This window comes from Aotus nancymaae, unplaced genomic scaffold (genome assembly GCF_030222135.1).
Source record: "Aotus nancymaae isolate 86718 unplaced genomic scaffold, 86718_ANA_hifiasm-v0.15.2.pri h1tg000020l, whole genome shotgun sequence".
Lineage (NCBI taxonomy): Eukaryota > Metazoa > Chordata > Mammalia > Primates > Aotidae > Aotus > Aotus nancymaae.
Window position 1 is genome coordinate 19104774 of NW_026988432.1, and position 18680 is coordinate 19123453.

Consider the following 18680-nt stretch of genomic DNA (forward strand, 5'->3'; position numbering starts at 1 on the left):
ACTTTCCCACCAAGAACCATTCCAGGCTATTTGAAGGAACAGGACCCGTGGTATTTCTTCTGTGGATTTCTTCTGATCTTTGTCCATTCTCTTCTTTCTATTATAGTCAAAATAAGAAGGGTTGTGTGTGTGTGAGAGAGAGAGAGCGCGCGAAAGGGTAAGGGGGGTGAGGAGGGTGAGGAGGGTGGATCCCGCCTTCCTTCTGTGGCTTCTGCCTTTCTCAGAGAACTTCAGAGGACGGCCATAATATCTGCTCAAAATGATCAACACATGACTCTTATTTCCACCTCCCCACCACCCCCTCCGTGGGTTTCCTATGTGTACTTCAAATGCCTGATACCCTTGGTACGAGAACTGGTTGTGTTACTTCAGCCTTAATCACTTCATCAGGCAGCAATTTTTTCCTTTCCTAAGGGGCGAGCAACTAAGCCCAAGGTCCAGCGTGGGCTTTGTAAAGAGCTGCTCGGTCTCCCGAGCAGCAGCCAGTGACAGCTCGTCTGGGTTTCATCAGCTCCCTGGGGCTGCATTTCACCAGGCCCCCTTGCCAGGGCCTCCCGGCGGTGTCAACAAGTGTCGCACCTACTGCAGAAACGGCCCTCAAGTTTCATCACAGGGATGCTAAAATATATTCTCCAGCTTCAGCAATGACCTAGTTCATTCAAGGGCAGGGAAAAAAAATGCTCTTCTTCCAGAACTTCCCCGGGCATGGAATTTCCTTTCTTAGGAAGATATGAACTTTCTCGAAGCAGACCCATCTGTGCTTTGACCTGATCGTGGAAAAGACCCTGAACCCTGTAACTCCTTTGAATCCCTGTCCCAGGAACAGGGACACCCAATCAATGCCTCACACACAGCCTGGGGAATCCACAGCCGAGCCAGCCCTCCTATAACGTTTTTTGGAGAAAGAGTATTGAAAAGTAAGTATGTAGACTTTGGTTTTTACATAAGGAATGGCTGTGCTTTCAATATATAGTTGTTTACGTTTTCTGCAACAAAGAACAAAGCAGATGGTTTCCTTATGAAACAGAACAAGATGAGATGGGCTATACGGGATATTTGGGCAGATAAGGTTTTAAAGCGGGCAAATTCTCATGGTCTTGTAGTTTAAGTCCATTTTGACCCTTTTTGAAAATTATTGCTATTTTTAAATGTGTGCTTATTTTGGCTTGACGATAATGAATGAAAATAGTTTCTTTCACATCATGTCTATCTTGACAGTTAGGAAAAATATAGAGGATGACTCAAAGGAGTGATATGTAAAGCTTTGCAAAGTAACATAAAACAATGAAATCAACCATCCAGGTAACTCCGGCCCCAGATACTTTTGCCTGAAATATTTGAGTATTTTAGTCAAGAGTTACTCCTCTTACTGTGGTGTAACTGAACGATGGAAAATCTCTCCTATCTGGGTAGACACAGCAGTATATTGTCTGACAACAGGTAATGCAATTTGCTGAAAAGCTATCAGGCATTTCAAAATGGCTGATGTAAACATTTATCGGGTTGTTCTGTCGATTTTTTTAAAAATTTAAGGCAAAAAGTCAGCCAAAAAAATCCATCAATTAAATGCCACCACTGTCACATTACATTTTAATGAACACATCTAAACGTTAAAAGCCCTGATTAAGGGTGTCAGTTACAGACATTTGGCAATCATTTAAAAATAGATAGAAGCAAGAACGCATTTAGAGCTGCCTCTGCTGTAATTATTTCCTTTCCACAACCTTTTCCTTAAGTAAAGGTAGCCTTTATTTCTAAAGATTAATTAACCAGGAATGGTAATTCCAAAGATATGTGATATGTTTTACAATTCTATATCAACTAAGGACAAATTGAAGGAGCGTTTTTGCTGTGTGGCTTCTGAATTGAAGCCAAGGATGTTGAGGGCTACCTTCCGAGTCAACAACTTCACAAATTCTGTATTAAAAACCATGGATAGCCAATGACCATGTTCAGATCTCGGAAATCAGGATTTGAAACAAACTAAATGTACTTTAGCTCCCAAATTACATTGTCCTTTCGATGTTTTTACCAAACATTCAATCACAACTTGGGGAAGTTTTTAGGTAGGGCAGGGTTCCTATTGTCATTACGCGCAGTTTTTTTCTCCTCCAATTTGATGAGTTTTTAACAGCCTCATGAACACTCGCGTGTAGCTATTAGCTCCTGTGATGAGGATGCAGTTGAGTTAGTATCTTACTCTGGATGGAGGTGGGAGAAGCAGGGGAGGTTCTGAGAAAGGAAACCCAGGCTTCAGAGTCATATTTGGAATTGACTCCTAACTTTAGCATAACTTTTCAACCTGTTTGAACCCCAGTTTACTCATCTGTAAAATGGTAACAGTATTCACTTTAACAGGATTGTTGGAGGATTAGATGAATAAATATACCTAAAGTATCTGTCAAATCATAGTTTCTCAACAAAAGATAGTTTTTCACCGTAATTAAAAGCTTCTCTTTTTTTTTTGCTAAAACTTTAGAATACTATCATAATATAAACTATATAAATAAAAACTATACAGTATCAGTATCAGTGCAATAATTAAACATAACACAATTAGATTATTTGAGAAAAATTCTATACTTGGAAACAATGTGTTTGAAAACAAAATAAGAAAAAAAGATTTTATTTTAGAATGTAACCATGATAAATAAGAAAAAAACATTTTCTTTTTACTGAAAATGGTTGATGGATAATTGACGTTTATTATCTAAAAGCAGAAGTAGAGATTTATCAACATCTGGGACTGCTTTTACATATCTGTATCATATTTAAGCATGACTTTGGGAATCCATAGTAACCAAAGGTCTGTGATTATGATGAAAACTAAGGCACACACCCAGCCTTTTTTCAAAATTTATAGTCGAGGCTTGCATTGAGAGAGGTGGGGGTGGGAGTGGAGGTGAAAACTCTCCGAAGTGGACTTGCCATAGGCAGAGCTGAGCAGGGACAGAAGCTCTGGGCCAACTCAGAAGTGTAGTTTTCAGGCCAGGGATTGCACTGTGTGCTAGAATTGCGCGGGGTCAGTGATAAAAGCATACAATGAATAGGGAGACAGGCCAGTTGGGGATGGGAATGAGCAGACAAGATTCACAAGCGGACTTGTGGGCTAGCTCCCAAGAACTTTATCAGATGTCTTTCTCGTTGCCCCTGGTTTTTACTGAGACACCCCACAGCTTTTTCCCAGGCACATCAGAATACCTTGATACATTCTTCGCCTCGGTTACAGACAGGTTCACAGGGAACTCAGGATATGTTATTCTGGGTTGAATGCTGCCAAGAAGAAAAATTGAAAATGCAAACATGTAAAGCAACTTGGGAGAAAGTGATCATATTGTCTTAGGGCTGGTGAAAATGAAAGAACAGACACTTGACCTACATCCGAGAAAACATTTAAACTTGTTTCAAGCCCTTATTGGGATTTCTGCTTATGCATGCCCACCTGGCACGGCCCAAATAGACAAAACTGATCAGGAGATTTCAGACATCAGCTTGAAGAGACAGGCAGGAGGCTGAAGAGAAGCTCAGTCCCAGAGAGTTCAGGTCTGGATCACTGCACCCTCCCTCTCGAGGGCCAGCCCCTCCGCTGCTATCCTCACGTCTCAGCTGCACAACTCACCTTGATTTTCACTTGATCTTCAATCCTGCTGTTAGACAACCAGGCTCGTGTGCTCCCCAACCTCTAATTTAAGACCTTCCTCTGAGTCCAATGGTTCTTAAACTTTCAAGTGCAACAGAATCTAAAGAGCTTGTTAAGATAAAGGTTGCTGGGCTCCGCCTCCAGAGTTTCTGATTCTGAAGTTTCCAAGAATTTGCATCTTTTCCTTGTTCCCAGGTGATGCTGATGGCGTGGCCCAGGTTCATTCTGAGAACCATGGCTGTAGCCATTTCTTCGGCCTGTAGTTCCTGAAGAAAACCTATTCGTACCTAATCTTTTCAATCACCAAATTTGCCTTACTTCTCAGGGGGTACCAGAGACACAGATACAGTGTGCTAGTGCTGTGGACATAAAAGGTTAGCCCATCAGGTGCCTTGAGGCAAGCAGTTTACAGTCTAGCTGCCGGGGTGACAATGAGTGTGGGGACAACACACTGAAGCAAATGTGCTCGAGTTTTTAGGGGGCTTTTTTTTTTTTTCTTTTTTGCAGCTGAGGATATCAGGGAAGCCTTCAAAGATAAACTAGCATTTGAGCTAGGGGTTTGAAAACCTGGCAGGGTTTTTGAACAGATTGAGATGGAAGGTGGCCCTTCTATGTAAAGAAAATCCAGAAAAACAAAATAAAAACACGGAGGGCAGAAAGAGAAGGGATGAACATGAAAACCGGAAATTAGATTGGTTGGGCTACGCTTTTCATATTTCTTCTCCCCTGCCTTCTTGATGATGAAAGAATTGTTGAGAATTAGATGGCTTTGATTAAGCCATTTACTCTTCAATTCACTACTTCTGTTGATTACTTGGTCCTAATTTGGTGTCCAACATAGAGATCTGGAATGGAGAGGCAAACAGTAGGAATTTCAGGCACTGTGGGCCAATGAGAGGGTATGCCTTCCAGAAGCAACAAATCAACTTGGCAGGGCCTGGTAGCTCATGCCTGTAATCCCAGCACTTTGGGAGGCCAAGGTGGGTGGATCATGAGGTCAGGAGTTCGAGACCAGCCTGGCCATCATGGTGAAACCTCATCTCTATTGAAAACACAAAATTAGCTGGGCATGGTGGCATATCCCTGTAATCCCAGCTACTTGAGAGGCTGAGGCAGGAGAACTGCTTGAACCCGGGAGGCAGAGGGGTTGCAGTGACCTGAAATTGTGCCATTGTGCTCTAGCCTGGGGCACAAGAGTGAAACTCTGTCTCCAAAATAAAATAAAATAAAATAAAATAAAATAAACTCAAATTAGCTTAATCAGTAACAGGGATTTATTGCTCACACCATGGAAGAGTCCAGGAGTTTGGTCAGGACCACGCTGTTTCTCTGCATTTCTGGAAGCTCTGCTCATTTCTGTTTTGGCTTTATCAGGCCAGCTTTAGCACAGTCTCAAGACAGCTATCGGCCTCTGCTGAGGTCCACATGCCTCCCTTTTTCTGTAGATGACAGAGTGAACAACCTAAGCTTTACACTAACTGGGTCACCCCGAACTACTCTTTGGAGAGTGCCACATGTGATTGGCTTAAACTTTGGTTAATGACTCAATCAGTCAGCAAGAGCACCACAGTTTAGACCAATCAGAGCCACCCAAGCAGGAAGGGTGAGATCTCACCAACCGAGTCCCTGGGCTGCTGAGTGACGGGAGAGGCTTTGTTGCCAGGACAAGCGAATGGCCACTTTAGGAGATTTTAGATATTTTGGAAAAAGACCTCTAAAATCATACCATCTCTTCCCTTAGTCATAAAGTTAGCCATGGGGAACATTTATGCTTTAAAGATTCAGGATATTATTGCTAAAGGTAAGCCAGGAAAAATTTAAAAAGAAATTAGAATGGGCGTGCTTTAAAGTTCAGCTCAGGCAAGTTAAAATGTTCTTCCACAGAACAGACCTGCCTCAGAAATGGCATGAACCAGCCAGGCATGGTGCCATGAGCAACTTGTAATCCCAGCACTTTGGGAGGCTGGCGTGGGCAGATCACTTGAGGTCAGGAGTTTGAGACCAGCCTGACTAACATGGCAAAACCCCATCTCTACTAAACATACAAAAATTAGCCAGGCATGGTGGTACATGCCTATAATCCCAGCTACTCAGGAGGCTGAGGTGGGAGGACCGCCTGAGACCAGGAGGCGGGGGTTGCAGTGAGCCGAGATTGTGTCACTGCACTCCAGCCAGGTAAAAGAGTGAGACCCTATCTCAAAAGAAATAAAAATAAACGGAATGAACCATTGGCTACAGTACTACACCCCACAGCCCTTTTTATTGGATGTGATGTTCCTTATCTGTAAGGCACACTTTATTTATTAGAATGAGATTAGATAAAGAAGCATTAAAAAGCTTCTGTATTGGGAGGCGGAGGCAGGTGGGGGGATCGCGTGAGCCCAGGAGTTTGAGACTAGCCTGAGCAACACAGTGGGACCCCATCTCTATTAAAAAAATATTCTGGAAATAAGGCAAGTGGAGGCATTATATGAAAGTGTTCCCCTAAGACACTCTGACACTCTGACTGGCTGGCTTGAAGGATGAGGACAGAAGGTGGCAGAGATCAGACGGCCACTCTCCTGCAAACATCTTCCCTGTCCCCATAATGCTGATTTTTTTCTGAATGAACTTGCTGAGACGTTGTTAGTTCAGCATAATGAATTCAGGCTCAGTTAACCACACTCAGGTTTGGTCTTATTTGTGTCGGGGGAGAGGGGAGTGAGACAGAAGAGAGCCTAAGATTTTCCAGATTGTCCCCTGTATCATCCGATGCCAGAAATTCCACAGCATTTCACCTCTTGGTCACATTGAAAGTAAACATTCTCTTAAGGAGGATTAGTTGGAGTTGCTTTGGAGTTTTCATTACAGGGGAATGAGCGTGGGAACGTAGGGAGCCTGGGCAAATGCGGAGGAAGAGAGGAAAACAAGCCAGAGAGAGGCTTTCTCTACTATGAAGTGTTTGTGATGACACTGATGGCACATTCCTGGATTGGACACAGCAGTCAGCCCATGACATTCAGCTTCAAACCAAAGTGATTTTAACCAGTTAACTCATGAAAGTGGGTCCAATTACAGCACTGTCACACTTTGTATGTTTATAGCATCATAAGTTCTCCTTCGCTGTCTTTACCCTGATAGGCAAGAGAATGTATCCTTTCAATGCAGTACATAGAAAATCAGAATCAAGAAACCTGGACTCTGTCACTAACAAGCTGTGTGACCTTGGAAATGTAACCTAACCTGTCTGTTTCAGGTGTGTTTTTCACTTGTAAAATTGTGGAGGTACTAAACTCTCACAAAGGTTTTATTTATTGTTTTATGTATTTATTTATTTAAGACAGAGTCTCACTCTGTTGGCCAGGCTGGAGTGTAGTGGTGTGCTCTCGGCTCACTGCAACCTCTGTCTCCTGGGCTCAAGCAATTCTCCTGCCTCAGCCTCCCGGGTAGCTGGGATTACAGGTGTGTGCCACCATGCCCAACTAATTTTTGTATTTTTAGTAGAGATGGGATTTCACCATGTTGGCCAGGCTGGTCTCGAACTCCTGACCTCAGGTGATCCACCTGCCTTGGCCTCCCAAAGTGCTGGGATTATAGGAGTGAGCCACTGTGGCCTCACACAGGTTTTATTTAACTTTGAGTTTTTTTTTTTTTCAGCCCTCTCATAAAGATTGGAAACTGCCACACATTTTAAACAGCAGGGGAGAGGAGAGTCAGTGGAAAGATTCATCCAACTAAAATAAATTCCAAACAAATCCAGAAGAGCTGCTGCCAGCCCAGTATTCACCATGTCTATGTGACAAATTGTGCACCCAACACACTGTAGGGCGCATGGAGGTGCTCACTCTTAATATTGAAAAGTTAGCTTTTACTTATTAGGTAAGATCTATAAATTCAAGGTATCTAGAAAGATACACAAAGACTATCACTGTCTCCAAATGGCATGCCTTCTTTTCTCTCTACACTTAGGCCTTCTCCCAGGAGCAAGTAAGCTACCGCTTTCTTGTATGCTTCTAGTCAATATATGTATAAACAAGCATATTAGATTCTTTTCTCCAACTCCTCATCCTTCTTCTTTGCTTACAAAAGTGATCACATTCCCTGCACTATTATACATTGCTTATTTAATGTATCCTGGAGATTATTCCATATCAGTGCATACAGAACTGTCTCTCTCCCTCTCTCCCTCTCTCTCTTTTTTTTTTTTTGAGATAGGGTCTTACTCTGTTGCCCATACTGGAGTCCAGTGGTGCCCTCACACCTCATTGCAGCTTCAACTTCCCAGGCTCAAGCCATCCTCCTGGTTCAGCCTCCTGAGCAGCTGGGACTACAGGCATGCGCCATAACACCCAGTTAATTTTTGTATTTTTTGTAGAGATGGGGTTTTACCATGTTGCCCAGGTGGATCTTGAACTCCTGGGCTCAAGTGATCCACCTGCCTTGGCCTCTCAAAGTGCTGGGATTACAGGCAGGAGCCACCATGCCTGGCCTATCTCATTTTTTAAAAATGGCCATTGTTGTTAACAAAATAAAAACATAAAAACATTCCATTTCTCTTTTTTTTTTTTTTTGAGATAGAGTTTTGCTCTTGTTGCCCAGGCTGGAGTGCAATGGACCGATCTTGGCTCAATGCAACCTCTGCCTCCCAGTTCAAGCGATTCTCCTGCCTCAGCCTCCTGAATAGCTGGGATTACAGGCATGTGCCACCACGCCTGGCTAATTTTGTATTTTTAGTAGAGACAGGGTTTCTCCATGTTGGTCAGGCTGGCCTCGAACTCCCGCCCTCAGGTGATCCGCCTACCTCGGCCTCCCAAATTGCTGGGATTACAGGCATAAGCCACCACGCCTGGCCTGAAAAAAAGATTCCATTCTTTAGATACACAATAACCAGATTCCTACTGATGGACATTTAGCTTTTGCTATCACAAGCAACACCACAGTGAATTTAGCAGGTGCTCATTAAATGTTTGTCTCCTTGCTTCTATTTTGAAAATTAACTTTATAAAGGCATATTTTGTATATCATATAATTCACCCTAAGTGTTAATTAAATGCAATGTTTTTTTTTAAAGCAAATCTACCAGGTTGGGCAATCATCACCATAGATTCGTTTTACAATATTGTTATCACCCCAAAGCATCCCTCAGACACATTTATTATTAGCATTCTCCCCACTGCCCTCAGCTCCAGCATCCACGGATCTACTTTCTGTCTTTATAGTTTCTATTGAACACTTCATATAAATAGAATTATATAGTATGTGGTCTCTTGTGTATGGCTTCTTTCATTGGGCATACTAAGAATGTTTTTGAGGTTCATCTGTGTCATACTATGTATCCATAGTTTTGTTCTGAGATGGAGTTTTGCTCTGTCGCCCAAGCTGGAGTGCAATGGCGCAGTCATGGCTCTCTGCAACCTTTGCCTCCCAGGTTCAAGCAATTCTCTTGTCTCGGCCTCCCAAGTAGGTGAGATTACAAGCTCCCGCCACCACGCCGAGCTAATTTTTGTATTTTTTAGTAGAGACAGGTTTCACCCTGTTGGCTAGGCTGGTCTTGAACTCCCGACCTCAGGTGATCCGCCCACCTCAGCCTCCCAGAGTGCTGGGATAACAGATGTGAGCCACTGTGCCTCGCTGGATCCATAGTTTGTTCTTTGTTATTGCTTGGTGGTATTCCATCATATTGCTGTGCCATATTCTGTCTACCCATTTAGTAGCTGGACTGTTAGCTTATTTCCAATAGACATTTAGGTTGTTTCCAATTTTTGGCTATTATGAACAATCCCGCGAAGAACATTTGGTACAAGTCTGTGTGTGAATATACATTTTTATTTCTCTTGGGAAGATACCTCAGAGTGGAATTGCTGGGTCATTTGGTAAATTTATGTTTAACTTTGAAACCTGTTTCCCATTTAGAAAAAAAAAAGAGCAGCTTTCTGCCAGTGCTGAATTGTACGTAAACACGCTCTTTGAGGCTGAAGCAAATTTGGCTGACTTTCAATGAGAGACAACAGTATTCTCGGGGCAAAAGGGAAATGGGTTAAGAAACTGCCAAAGTGTTTTCCAAACTGTCTGTACCACTTGTACATTCCCACCAGCAACGAATGAGTGTTCTTGTTCCTTTCCACATCCTCACTCATATTCCACTCCAGCAAACCTGGACTCATGTTTCAGCTCTGCCACTTGCAGGCTGTGAGAAATTATGCTTCTTACACCAATCTTTAGAAGGGACTGAAGCTTCCAAGTCATTAGCTGTGAAATAGCAAAGAATACCCACCCAGCAGGTTCACTGTGAAGATGAAATATGATCCTGTCTGTGAGGTGCCCGTCTTGGGGATGACACACGGTAGGCACCTGAAATGTGTTACGTGTTTCTCCCCAAATGGTTTGCCTTCCCCACCATGCAATTTACAGAAACCATCTCTGGAGAAGCTTCCCTAACTAACACAGGACTGGGTATTAGGTGACAGTGGGTGTGGTGTCCAAATCTACAGTAACCGAGATGGCAAATTCAGGAAGACAATTGCCATTGGATTAGGCTGGGTAATCAGAACTAATCCCTCCTGTCCCCACTGGGTAGGCGCCTTGACTGCTGGCTTTCCTGCCAGCTCCGCAAGAGCTGGTTACCCGTGGTCTGCTTGTGGGCTGTGACCTCTTTCCTGATCCTTTCAGCTGACAGCAGGCTTTCTGGTGACAGCAGCCATGTGACTTGCTGGCTATTGGCGGTGGGGGGTTGCAGGGGAAGGCAGGGGAAGGGGATGTAGATTAGTCAAAATAAAACGACATCACTTGAGTGTTTTAAATGTTCAGATAACGCTCCTATAGCCTTTGTTCTCCACGATTTGAGAGAAATACATTATTTTTGTAATCTTGCCAATGTTAAACCCAAAGCCACTGACGTAGCTAACACTTACATAGTGCTTACTTTATATACTATTCAGAAGAGCATTACACAGACTGACTCAATTTCCATAACAGTCAAATGAATAGATACTGCTATGATCTTAGTTTTATAGAAGAAGTGACTGAGGCAGGGAGATGATCAGCTAGTGAGTGGCAGAGCTGAGATTTGAGCCTGGGCAGCAGGTGCAGGAATCCATGCCCCACATCATGACATCACTCTGTTACCTGTTAAGGGTCCTGCTTATTTTGGAGTAGCTATTAAAATATGATATGTGGGCCAGATGCAGTGGCTCAAGCCTGTAATCCCAGCACTTTGGGAGGCCAAGGTGGGTGGATTAAAAAGTCAGAAGATCGAGACCATCCTGGCTAATATGGAGAAACCCCATCTCTACTAAAAGTACAAAAAAAATTAGCCAGGTGTGGTGGTGTGCTCCTGTAATCCCAGCTACTAGGGAGGCTGAGGCAGGAGAATTGCTTGAACCTGGGAGGCAGAGGTTACAGTGAGCCGAGATCACGCCACTGCACTCCAGCCTGGGCAACCAGAGTGAAACTTGATCTCAAAAATTTTTTTTAAATGTGATATGTAAATACTCTTCTCTCTGGTAATTCTATTTCTTGACATCTAAGGATGTCACTGGAAATATAAAATATTCCAGCCAAGGAATACATCAATACAAGAGCAGACAGGTTAAGCAGGATATTGCCATACTATGAAATACTAGTATCTAGCAGCTTTCAAAAACGGATAGAGAGCCTTATGGGTTGGGTTGACACTGTAAGATTGCCAAAACTTATTATTAAGCAAAATAAGCCAATTGCCAACAAAGTATGTACCATACATACCAACATACGTATATTCTATTCATGCCATACATTCAACAAACTTATTATATATATAGATGGTTATATACGTAATGAATAGAAAAAATTGTCTGAAAGGATACCAGATCCTTCCTCTTGGTAGAGAACTGAGATAGAGAGATGATGACTTTACCTTTATATGTATTTTTAAGAACATAAATGTATCCCCTATGATCTGTATAATTAAAGGTAAATAAAATTTTTAAAAAGAAAGAAATTGGCTGGGCACAGTGGCTCACACCTGTAATCCCAGCACTTTGGGAGGCTGAGATGGGCAGATCACTTGAGGCCAGGAGTTTGAGACCAGCCTGACCAACATGGTGAAAACCTGTCACTACTGAAAATACAAAAATTAGCTGGGCGTCGTGGTGCACGCCTGTAATCCCAGATGCTCAGCAGGCTGAGGCAGGAGAATCGCTTGAACCCAGGAGGCAGAGGCTGCAGTGAGCTGAGATGGCACCACTACACTCCAGCATGGGTGACAGAGTGAGGCTCTCTCCCAATAAATAAAGAAATACAAATACAAATAAAAGAAAGAAACTTGCCACGATCCACTGTTCAGGGAAAATCTCTCTTAAACCATTTTTATCTCTGTTCTCCCACCACCACCACAATAATCACCAACACGGAGGAAGAGGGAGACTTCTGTGACCAACGTTGTGGTGGATTTGCCCCTACGCCAAGCTGCAGGCACTGCGGGTGTTCTCAGATTCAGTTCCAACACGGTCTACCTGGAGAGAGTGTCAGATCCCGCAGATGGTGAGCTGAGTCCCCAAGGCTACCCCTCACCCATGCTGAACCCTCAGAACACCAGCTGCAAGTCCAGGCTTCCAGAACTTCTGACTCACTGGCTTTAAGTTGGGCTTCCCACAATCCGCTCTTTGGGTTAAATTAATTTGCTAGAGTAGCTCACAGAACTCAGGGAAACACATTTACTGGTTTATTACAAAGGTGTTTTTTTTTTTCTTATTACATCAAAGGACATTTCAGTGCTATTTTATTTTTATTTTTATTTTTTTGAGATGGACTCTCTCTCTGTTGCCCAGGCTGGAATGCAGTGGCAAGATCTCTGCTCACTGCAACCTCCACCTCCTGGTTCAAGCGATTCTCCTGCCTCACCCTCCTGAGTAGCTGGAATTACAGGCACGTGCCACCACGCCCAGCTAATTTTTTTTTTTTTTTTTTTGTACTTTTAGTAGAGACGGGGTTTCACCATGTTAGCCAGGATGGTCTCGATCTCTTGACTTTACCTTGGCCTCCCAAAGTGCAGGGATTACAGGCGTGAGCCACTGTGCCCGGCCTTACAAAGGTTGTTTAAAGGATATAAGTAAACAGCAGAGATCTATAGGGCAATTTGCAGGAGCTTCTGTCCCCATGGAGTTGGGATGCACCACCCTCCCGGCATCTGGATGAGTTCTTCACCTCCTTTCAGCCTCCATGTGTTCAGCTCTCTGGAAGCTCGCCAAATCCTGTCCTTTTGGGTTTCTATGGAGGCTTCGTTACATAGGCACGATTGACAACCATGTAGAAATGTGGACAAAAAGCACCTGATCTGAACCCAGCAAGGCCTGTCCAGATTTTTCTTGACATTCTTTTCTCTGTGTGGCATTCTTTCCTCTAGGGTGTGGGGCAGGAATGAGTGTCTTTTGGAATGAGGATCTTTTGACCACAAACAAAGTCCTACCTTGGACAGGTCCCAGGAGGCTAGAAGGTCACAGAGAGAGATTCTGTTTCCTGAGGCCAAAAGTGCTCCAACATTATAACAAGGGATATGGGAGTTAGGAGCCAGGAACCGTGGATGGAAACAAGTAAATATACAGCTATATCATAACACCATAACCACACAGTGAAAAAAGAAAAGAAAAAAAGGCAAATCTAGCATTCTTTCTAGTTAACACATTGTTTTTCCAAGGTCATCTGTGAAGCCTACCACAAACTCCTCCACTGATACCAGTAATTCAATATTGATTGTTCATCTCTAGCAGAGAATAATAGATCTGTCATCAAGGGTTCTCACCTTCAGAGAAGCCACAAAACACAAGCCACAGCCTGACTTAACTGTCCTTTTCTTCTCGAGTACAGTCAGTGCTCTGTGGCTGAGGTATGTGGTCACTGAACTGACTATGTGAGTCAAATAGCATGTGTTTGTCAGTATTTTCACATATGGGACAACACTGTCAGGAAGTCGTCACCTGGGGAGGAGTCACACATGACACAGAAGCTCCTCAACCTCAGCCCAGCTCTTGATGGCTGGATTTATCCTTTTCTCCTTCTCTATCCACAGCAGTGATCTCCAGGAATGAGAATAAAAGGCCATATCCTGTAAATTACTATCACAGGTGAGAATTACACCCAGAAACATGTTTACACATTAGTTAGTATATCACTTTAAAAAAGAATCATTGTGGTAACCCACAGCAGAAAAGGAAATTAATGAAACAAGTGAAGTCTTTCCTTAAACTACACTGATTACCATTATGAAAACCAGTTATGTAACAGATTTCTACAAGGCAATTGACATACATTATCCTAATCCTTAGACTGTTATTCTCTCCTTTTACAGATGAGAAGGTAGGCTCAATGCCTTGCCTTGTAATTGGCAGAGCTGGATATAGATTTGTTCCTGGCAGGTGGCAAAGCCTGCACTGTGCTCACAGTTCTACGAGGCTTCCTGGTCAGGAGGGTGTTTTCTTGCTGTGAGAGCTGCCCTGCCCCTAACTGCCCCGCTCCATTTGAGTAACTTCCCTAGAAATGTGGAGACTGAGGTAGTCATCCCTCTGTCTCAACAGTTGCTTCTACAAAGCATTGCTGATTGGCCATAAAAAGGAATGAAGTACTGATACAGGTGACAACATGGTTGAACCCCAAAAACATTATGTTAAGTGAAAGCTTCTATTTATATAAAATGTCCAGAATAGGCCAGGCTCTGTGTCTTCTGCCTATAATCCCAGCACTTTGGGAAGCCAATTGGGAGCATCGCTTGAGCCCAGGCATTCAAGACCAGCCTGGCCAACGCTGCAAGACCCTGTCTCTACCAAAAAAGAAAAAATCTATATTAGACAAATACAGAGACAGAAAGTACATTAGTGATTGCCTCGGGCTGTGTGTGTTGGGGAGGGCGGGTAGAAATGGGGAGATGAGGAGGTAAAAGCGGTGTAGGAATTCTTTTTAGGGTAATGACAATGTTTAAAATGGATTATGGTGATGGTTGCACAATTGTGAATATACTGAAAGTCATTGAATTGTACACCTTAAATGAGTCAACTGTGTATGGTATGGTAATTACATCTCATTAAAGCTGTAAAAGAGCTGGGCATGGTGGCTCAAGCCTCTAGTCCCAGCTACTCAGGAGGCTGAGCTGGGAGGATGGCTTGAGCCCAGGAGTTCAAGACTAGTCTTGGGCTGGTGTTAAATCTAGTTTTTAAAAAATATCAGTTGGCATCAATTCCTCAAGCACCAAATGTACTTGTAACCTAGTCTGGAATGGAGGAAACTATTTGCCATCTAGCAGATGAATTTTCTTCCTGTGCTGTGCAACTAATTTGCCATCTATGCTGAGAGAGGCTTTCTGAAATACTACACATATTAACCGGAGCCCCATGTTATCCAGCCTCTGCACAGCTACATTTAAGAAGTTCTATAACCAAAAATAATTGGAAATGCGAATCATTTGTTAAAGAATGTCAAAAGGACCCAACTCACAATCACAATGCATAGTTGCTGAAAATCTTCAATTCAGCCTCTCTTGCTCAGTCTTCCCCACCTGTCCCAGCAGCCATCAAACTCTCCAAACTGCTCTCTCAAACCTCTCTCCCATCCCGTGTTCTGTCCCATGCCCAAGCAGTTTTCTTTCTTTTCGATGCTACCATATCACTTCCTCAACCTTACAGCTCTTTCTATCCATCACGTGAATTATTTAACTTCAGGTTTAAGCAGGAAGTTGCTTCCTGCACACACTCTCCTTGAGGAAGGGAAGGCAGTGTGTTCCCCTAAATTAACTGGTTTTATTTTGTTTATTTTTTTGAGATGGAGTCTTGCTCTGTTGCCCAGGCTGGAGTGAGGTGGTGCAATCTCGGCTCACTGCAGCCTCTGCCTCCCAGGTCCAAGCAATTTTCCTGCCTCAGCCTCCCGAGTAGCTGGGACTACAGGCATGCTTTGCCACGCCCGGTAATTTTTGTATTTTTTGTAGAGATGGTGTTTCACCATGTTGGCCAGGATAGTCTTTATCGCCTGACCTCGTGATCCACTCGCCTCATCCTCCCAAAGTGCTGGGATTACAGGCGTGAGCCATGGTGCCTGGCCATTTAATGTATTTTTTAACCCTGATATTTAGAGAGCTAGGTGCTTTATGGAGGGCAGTTTGGGAACACTTTCTGGGAAATATAGCTCCCATCATATTTCTGCACAGAACATGTTGAAATTAAGGAGATGCTGTGGGAACTTCCAAAGCAGCAGGAGTGATCTCAAAGGAAAGCATTGGAGGCATGGGTGAGCAGAGAGCTCCAAGAGCAGCATCCACCAAGCAAGGTGGGCCCATGGGCCATGATCTGTGTCCTCGCATGGGGCCCTGAGCCCAGAAGGGTGCGGCCTCCGCCTCCCGAGTTCAAGCAATTATTTTGCCTCAGCCTTGTATTTTACAGATGCAGAGGCTGAGACTCAGAGAGGTTCAACAGCTCGCTCAGGATCACACAGCTCAAGCGGTGGCCGCCCTGGGCTGCCCTTCAGGGCTGTGCAGGGTGACACTTTCAGTGTGTAAGATACCGCTGGAGTTTTTTTTTTTTTTTTTGACACCAAGTCTTGCTCTATAGCCCAGGCTGGAGTGCAGTGGTGCAATCTTGGCTCACTGCAACCTCTATCTCCCGGGTCCCAGTTCAAGCAATTCTCCTGCCTCAGTCTCCTGAGTAGCTGGGATTATAGGAATATACCACCATGCCCAGCTAAGTTTTGTAATTGTAGTAGAGACAGGGTTTCACCACGTTGGCCAGGGTGGTTGTCTTGAACTCCTGACCTCATGATCCTCTCGCCTCAGCCTCCCAAAGTGCTGGGATTACAGGCGTGAGTCAGCGCGCCCGGCCGGGTGCTGTCTTTGGTTTAATGCTCCGTTGTTACCACCTTAAAAACCTTAATCCTGTTTGCACAAGGAACCTCTCATTTTCATCTTGAACCGGGCCCTGAAAATTATGTTGCTCATCCTGCTACCGTGGCACGGGTCCCCAAGCGTCATCGGCCCTGCACTCGGGTTCCTTCTCCCTCTACTCACTTCTGCTCATCAGATTTTTAGGTGCTGGTGAGACCTTGAACTGTCATCAGGGAACTTGTCTCTGACAACTCATCTCTCAGGGTATCAGAGACAATCTGGAAAAGTGGGAGGAAATAGGGAGGAATTGGTTCTAAATGGGTAAGGAGCTGCTACCGACACCCATATGGAAAGGGGTGTCCCCTTCGGCAATACAGCTGTGGCTGTTTCAATTTGGCCTCTCTTACCCTGGATTCAGCATGTCTAGTTCCTAACTGCCCCTTCCCTGTGCAGGCTAACCACACTGTGGTGTGGTTCTTTTCTCTTTCTGAGCTCTGTGGTGTGGGAGAACAGCCTGCCCTTGTGAAGAACTGGACGCTACCGTTTAGATAGAGCTAAATGCATTTCAGAGCTCAAGGCTCCACAAAGGATGGGTCTCGCTGAGTGGAGCCAGCTTGTATCTGCCAGTAGTGTGGAAAGGAAAGGGTTCTCTGGATTCAGACTGACCTCGCCCTCAGGGCTGCCTCATTAGCTGTGCAAGCGGTGCCCTGCAAAGCTCCAGTGGTGTCTTACACACTGAAAGTGTCAGCCTGCACAGCCCTGAAGGGCAGCCCCAGGGCGGCTGCTGCTTGAGCTGTGTGATCTTGAGCGAGTTGTTGAACCTCTCTGAGTCTCAGGTTCCACATTGGTAAAATGCAGGAGACATTAGTAACTATCCTTAGGTAACTTCAAAGAGATTAAGTGAAGTAACATATCTGGTGACTAATCAAGTGTTTAATGCCTGCTTGCATCAGTGAATACATGCTTGCTCAAAAATGCGAGCCCAGTCCCTGCCTTACCCTGGGACACCCATCTGGAGCTCAGAAGGAGCAGTCATATCCCAATTTCAAAATATCTCCTACCTGGAGATCATTTCAACATAACCAACTTGTTTTTTAGAGCCAAAGACACATATACACTTTTTTGAGCACACTATGAACAGACTTTAAGAAGAGAAAGGGGCCAGGTGCGGTGGATCATGCCTGTAATCCCAGCACTTTGGGAGGCCAAGGCAGGTGGATCATGATGTCAGGAGTTCAAGACCAGCCTGACCAACACGGTGAAACCCTATCTCTACTAAAAATACAAAAAATTAGCTGGGCATGGTGGCACACGCCTGTAATCGCAGCTACTCAGGAGGCTGAGGCAGGAGAATCGCTTGAACCTGGGAGACAGAGGTTGCAGTGAGCTGAGATCACACCATTGCACTCCAGCCTGGGCGACAGAGCGAGACTTTATCTCAAAAAAAAAAAAAAAAAGGAAGAGGAATGAGAGGAGGTGGCACTAACCGTAGGCTCACGGGATGCTTCCCTCTCTGTTGGAGCTCTGGCTGCCCTGGGATCTGCCTAGGACAGTAGGACTTGTGGTTCTCAGTCAGGGCACCTCCCCACCCCCGCAACTCCCTGCAGCGTCTGCAGACATTTTTGATTGTCAGGCATGGAGGGGAGGGGTGCTACTGGCATCTGGTGGGTAGAGGGCAGGGAGGCAGCTAAAGGTCCTGCAATGCACAGGACATCCCTAAAACACAGATGGATCCAGCCCACTGCCAGCAGCACCACGGCCTGGAAAGGCTGCCCAAGGCCAGCAGCGTGCAATGAGCTGCCAGGGTGGCACCCTGTGGTTTCTGGAATTCCTAAGAAGTCCAGAGAAATCCCAGAACAAATGGTGATGTCGGGGATTTTTCTTTTTCAGATTCGTGTGGCATGAAAGGATGACAGACTCCAAAGGGCCCCAGAGGCGCCTGCTGTGTTTTTTATCTACGTTGCTTTCCCAGAAGGTTCCTGAGAAGTCAGACGCTGTGCTTCGCTGCATAATATCTGGTAACCATCACTAGACTAGCTAATTACCCTCTAAAATCTCCCTGCGTATCAGGTTTCTTGGCTCACAAATGCATTACTAAAACATCATTTGGGAAAATTATCTTGGAAGTTTTTTGTGCCTGTGTAATCAATGAAGCAACTGCATTCTCTATGATTTGTTTCTAGATTTCTTTGAGTGACTTCCTGGACACAATGTATTGACCTA

The 18680-nt window shown here is 44.4% G+C and overlaps 1 protein-coding gene across 7 annotated transcripts in view; it reads left to right on the plus strand.

The window, feature by feature from the left end:
* The first annotated feature begins 354 nt into the window (after nucleotides 1-354).
* The window catches only part of ALPK2 (alpha kinase 2), a 141173-nt gene continuing 122847 nt past the window's right edge, over nucleotides 355-18680 (plus strand). For 2 of the 7 annotated variants that reach the window (XM_064379089.1, XM_064379088.1), the window contains exon 1: nucleotides 18348-18475. In XM_064379089.1, coding sequence (XP_064235159.1) covers nucleotides 18367-18475 — 109 coding nt within the window. In that variant the 5' untranslated portion in view covers nucleotides 18348-18366. Of the gene's footprint in view, nucleotides 918-12011; nucleotides 12140-13664; nucleotides 13720-18347; nucleotides 18476-18680 lie in introns of those variants that run through there. The other 5 variants (XM_064379083.1, XM_064379086.1, XM_064379087.1 and 2 more) reach the window with 5 other exon arrangements.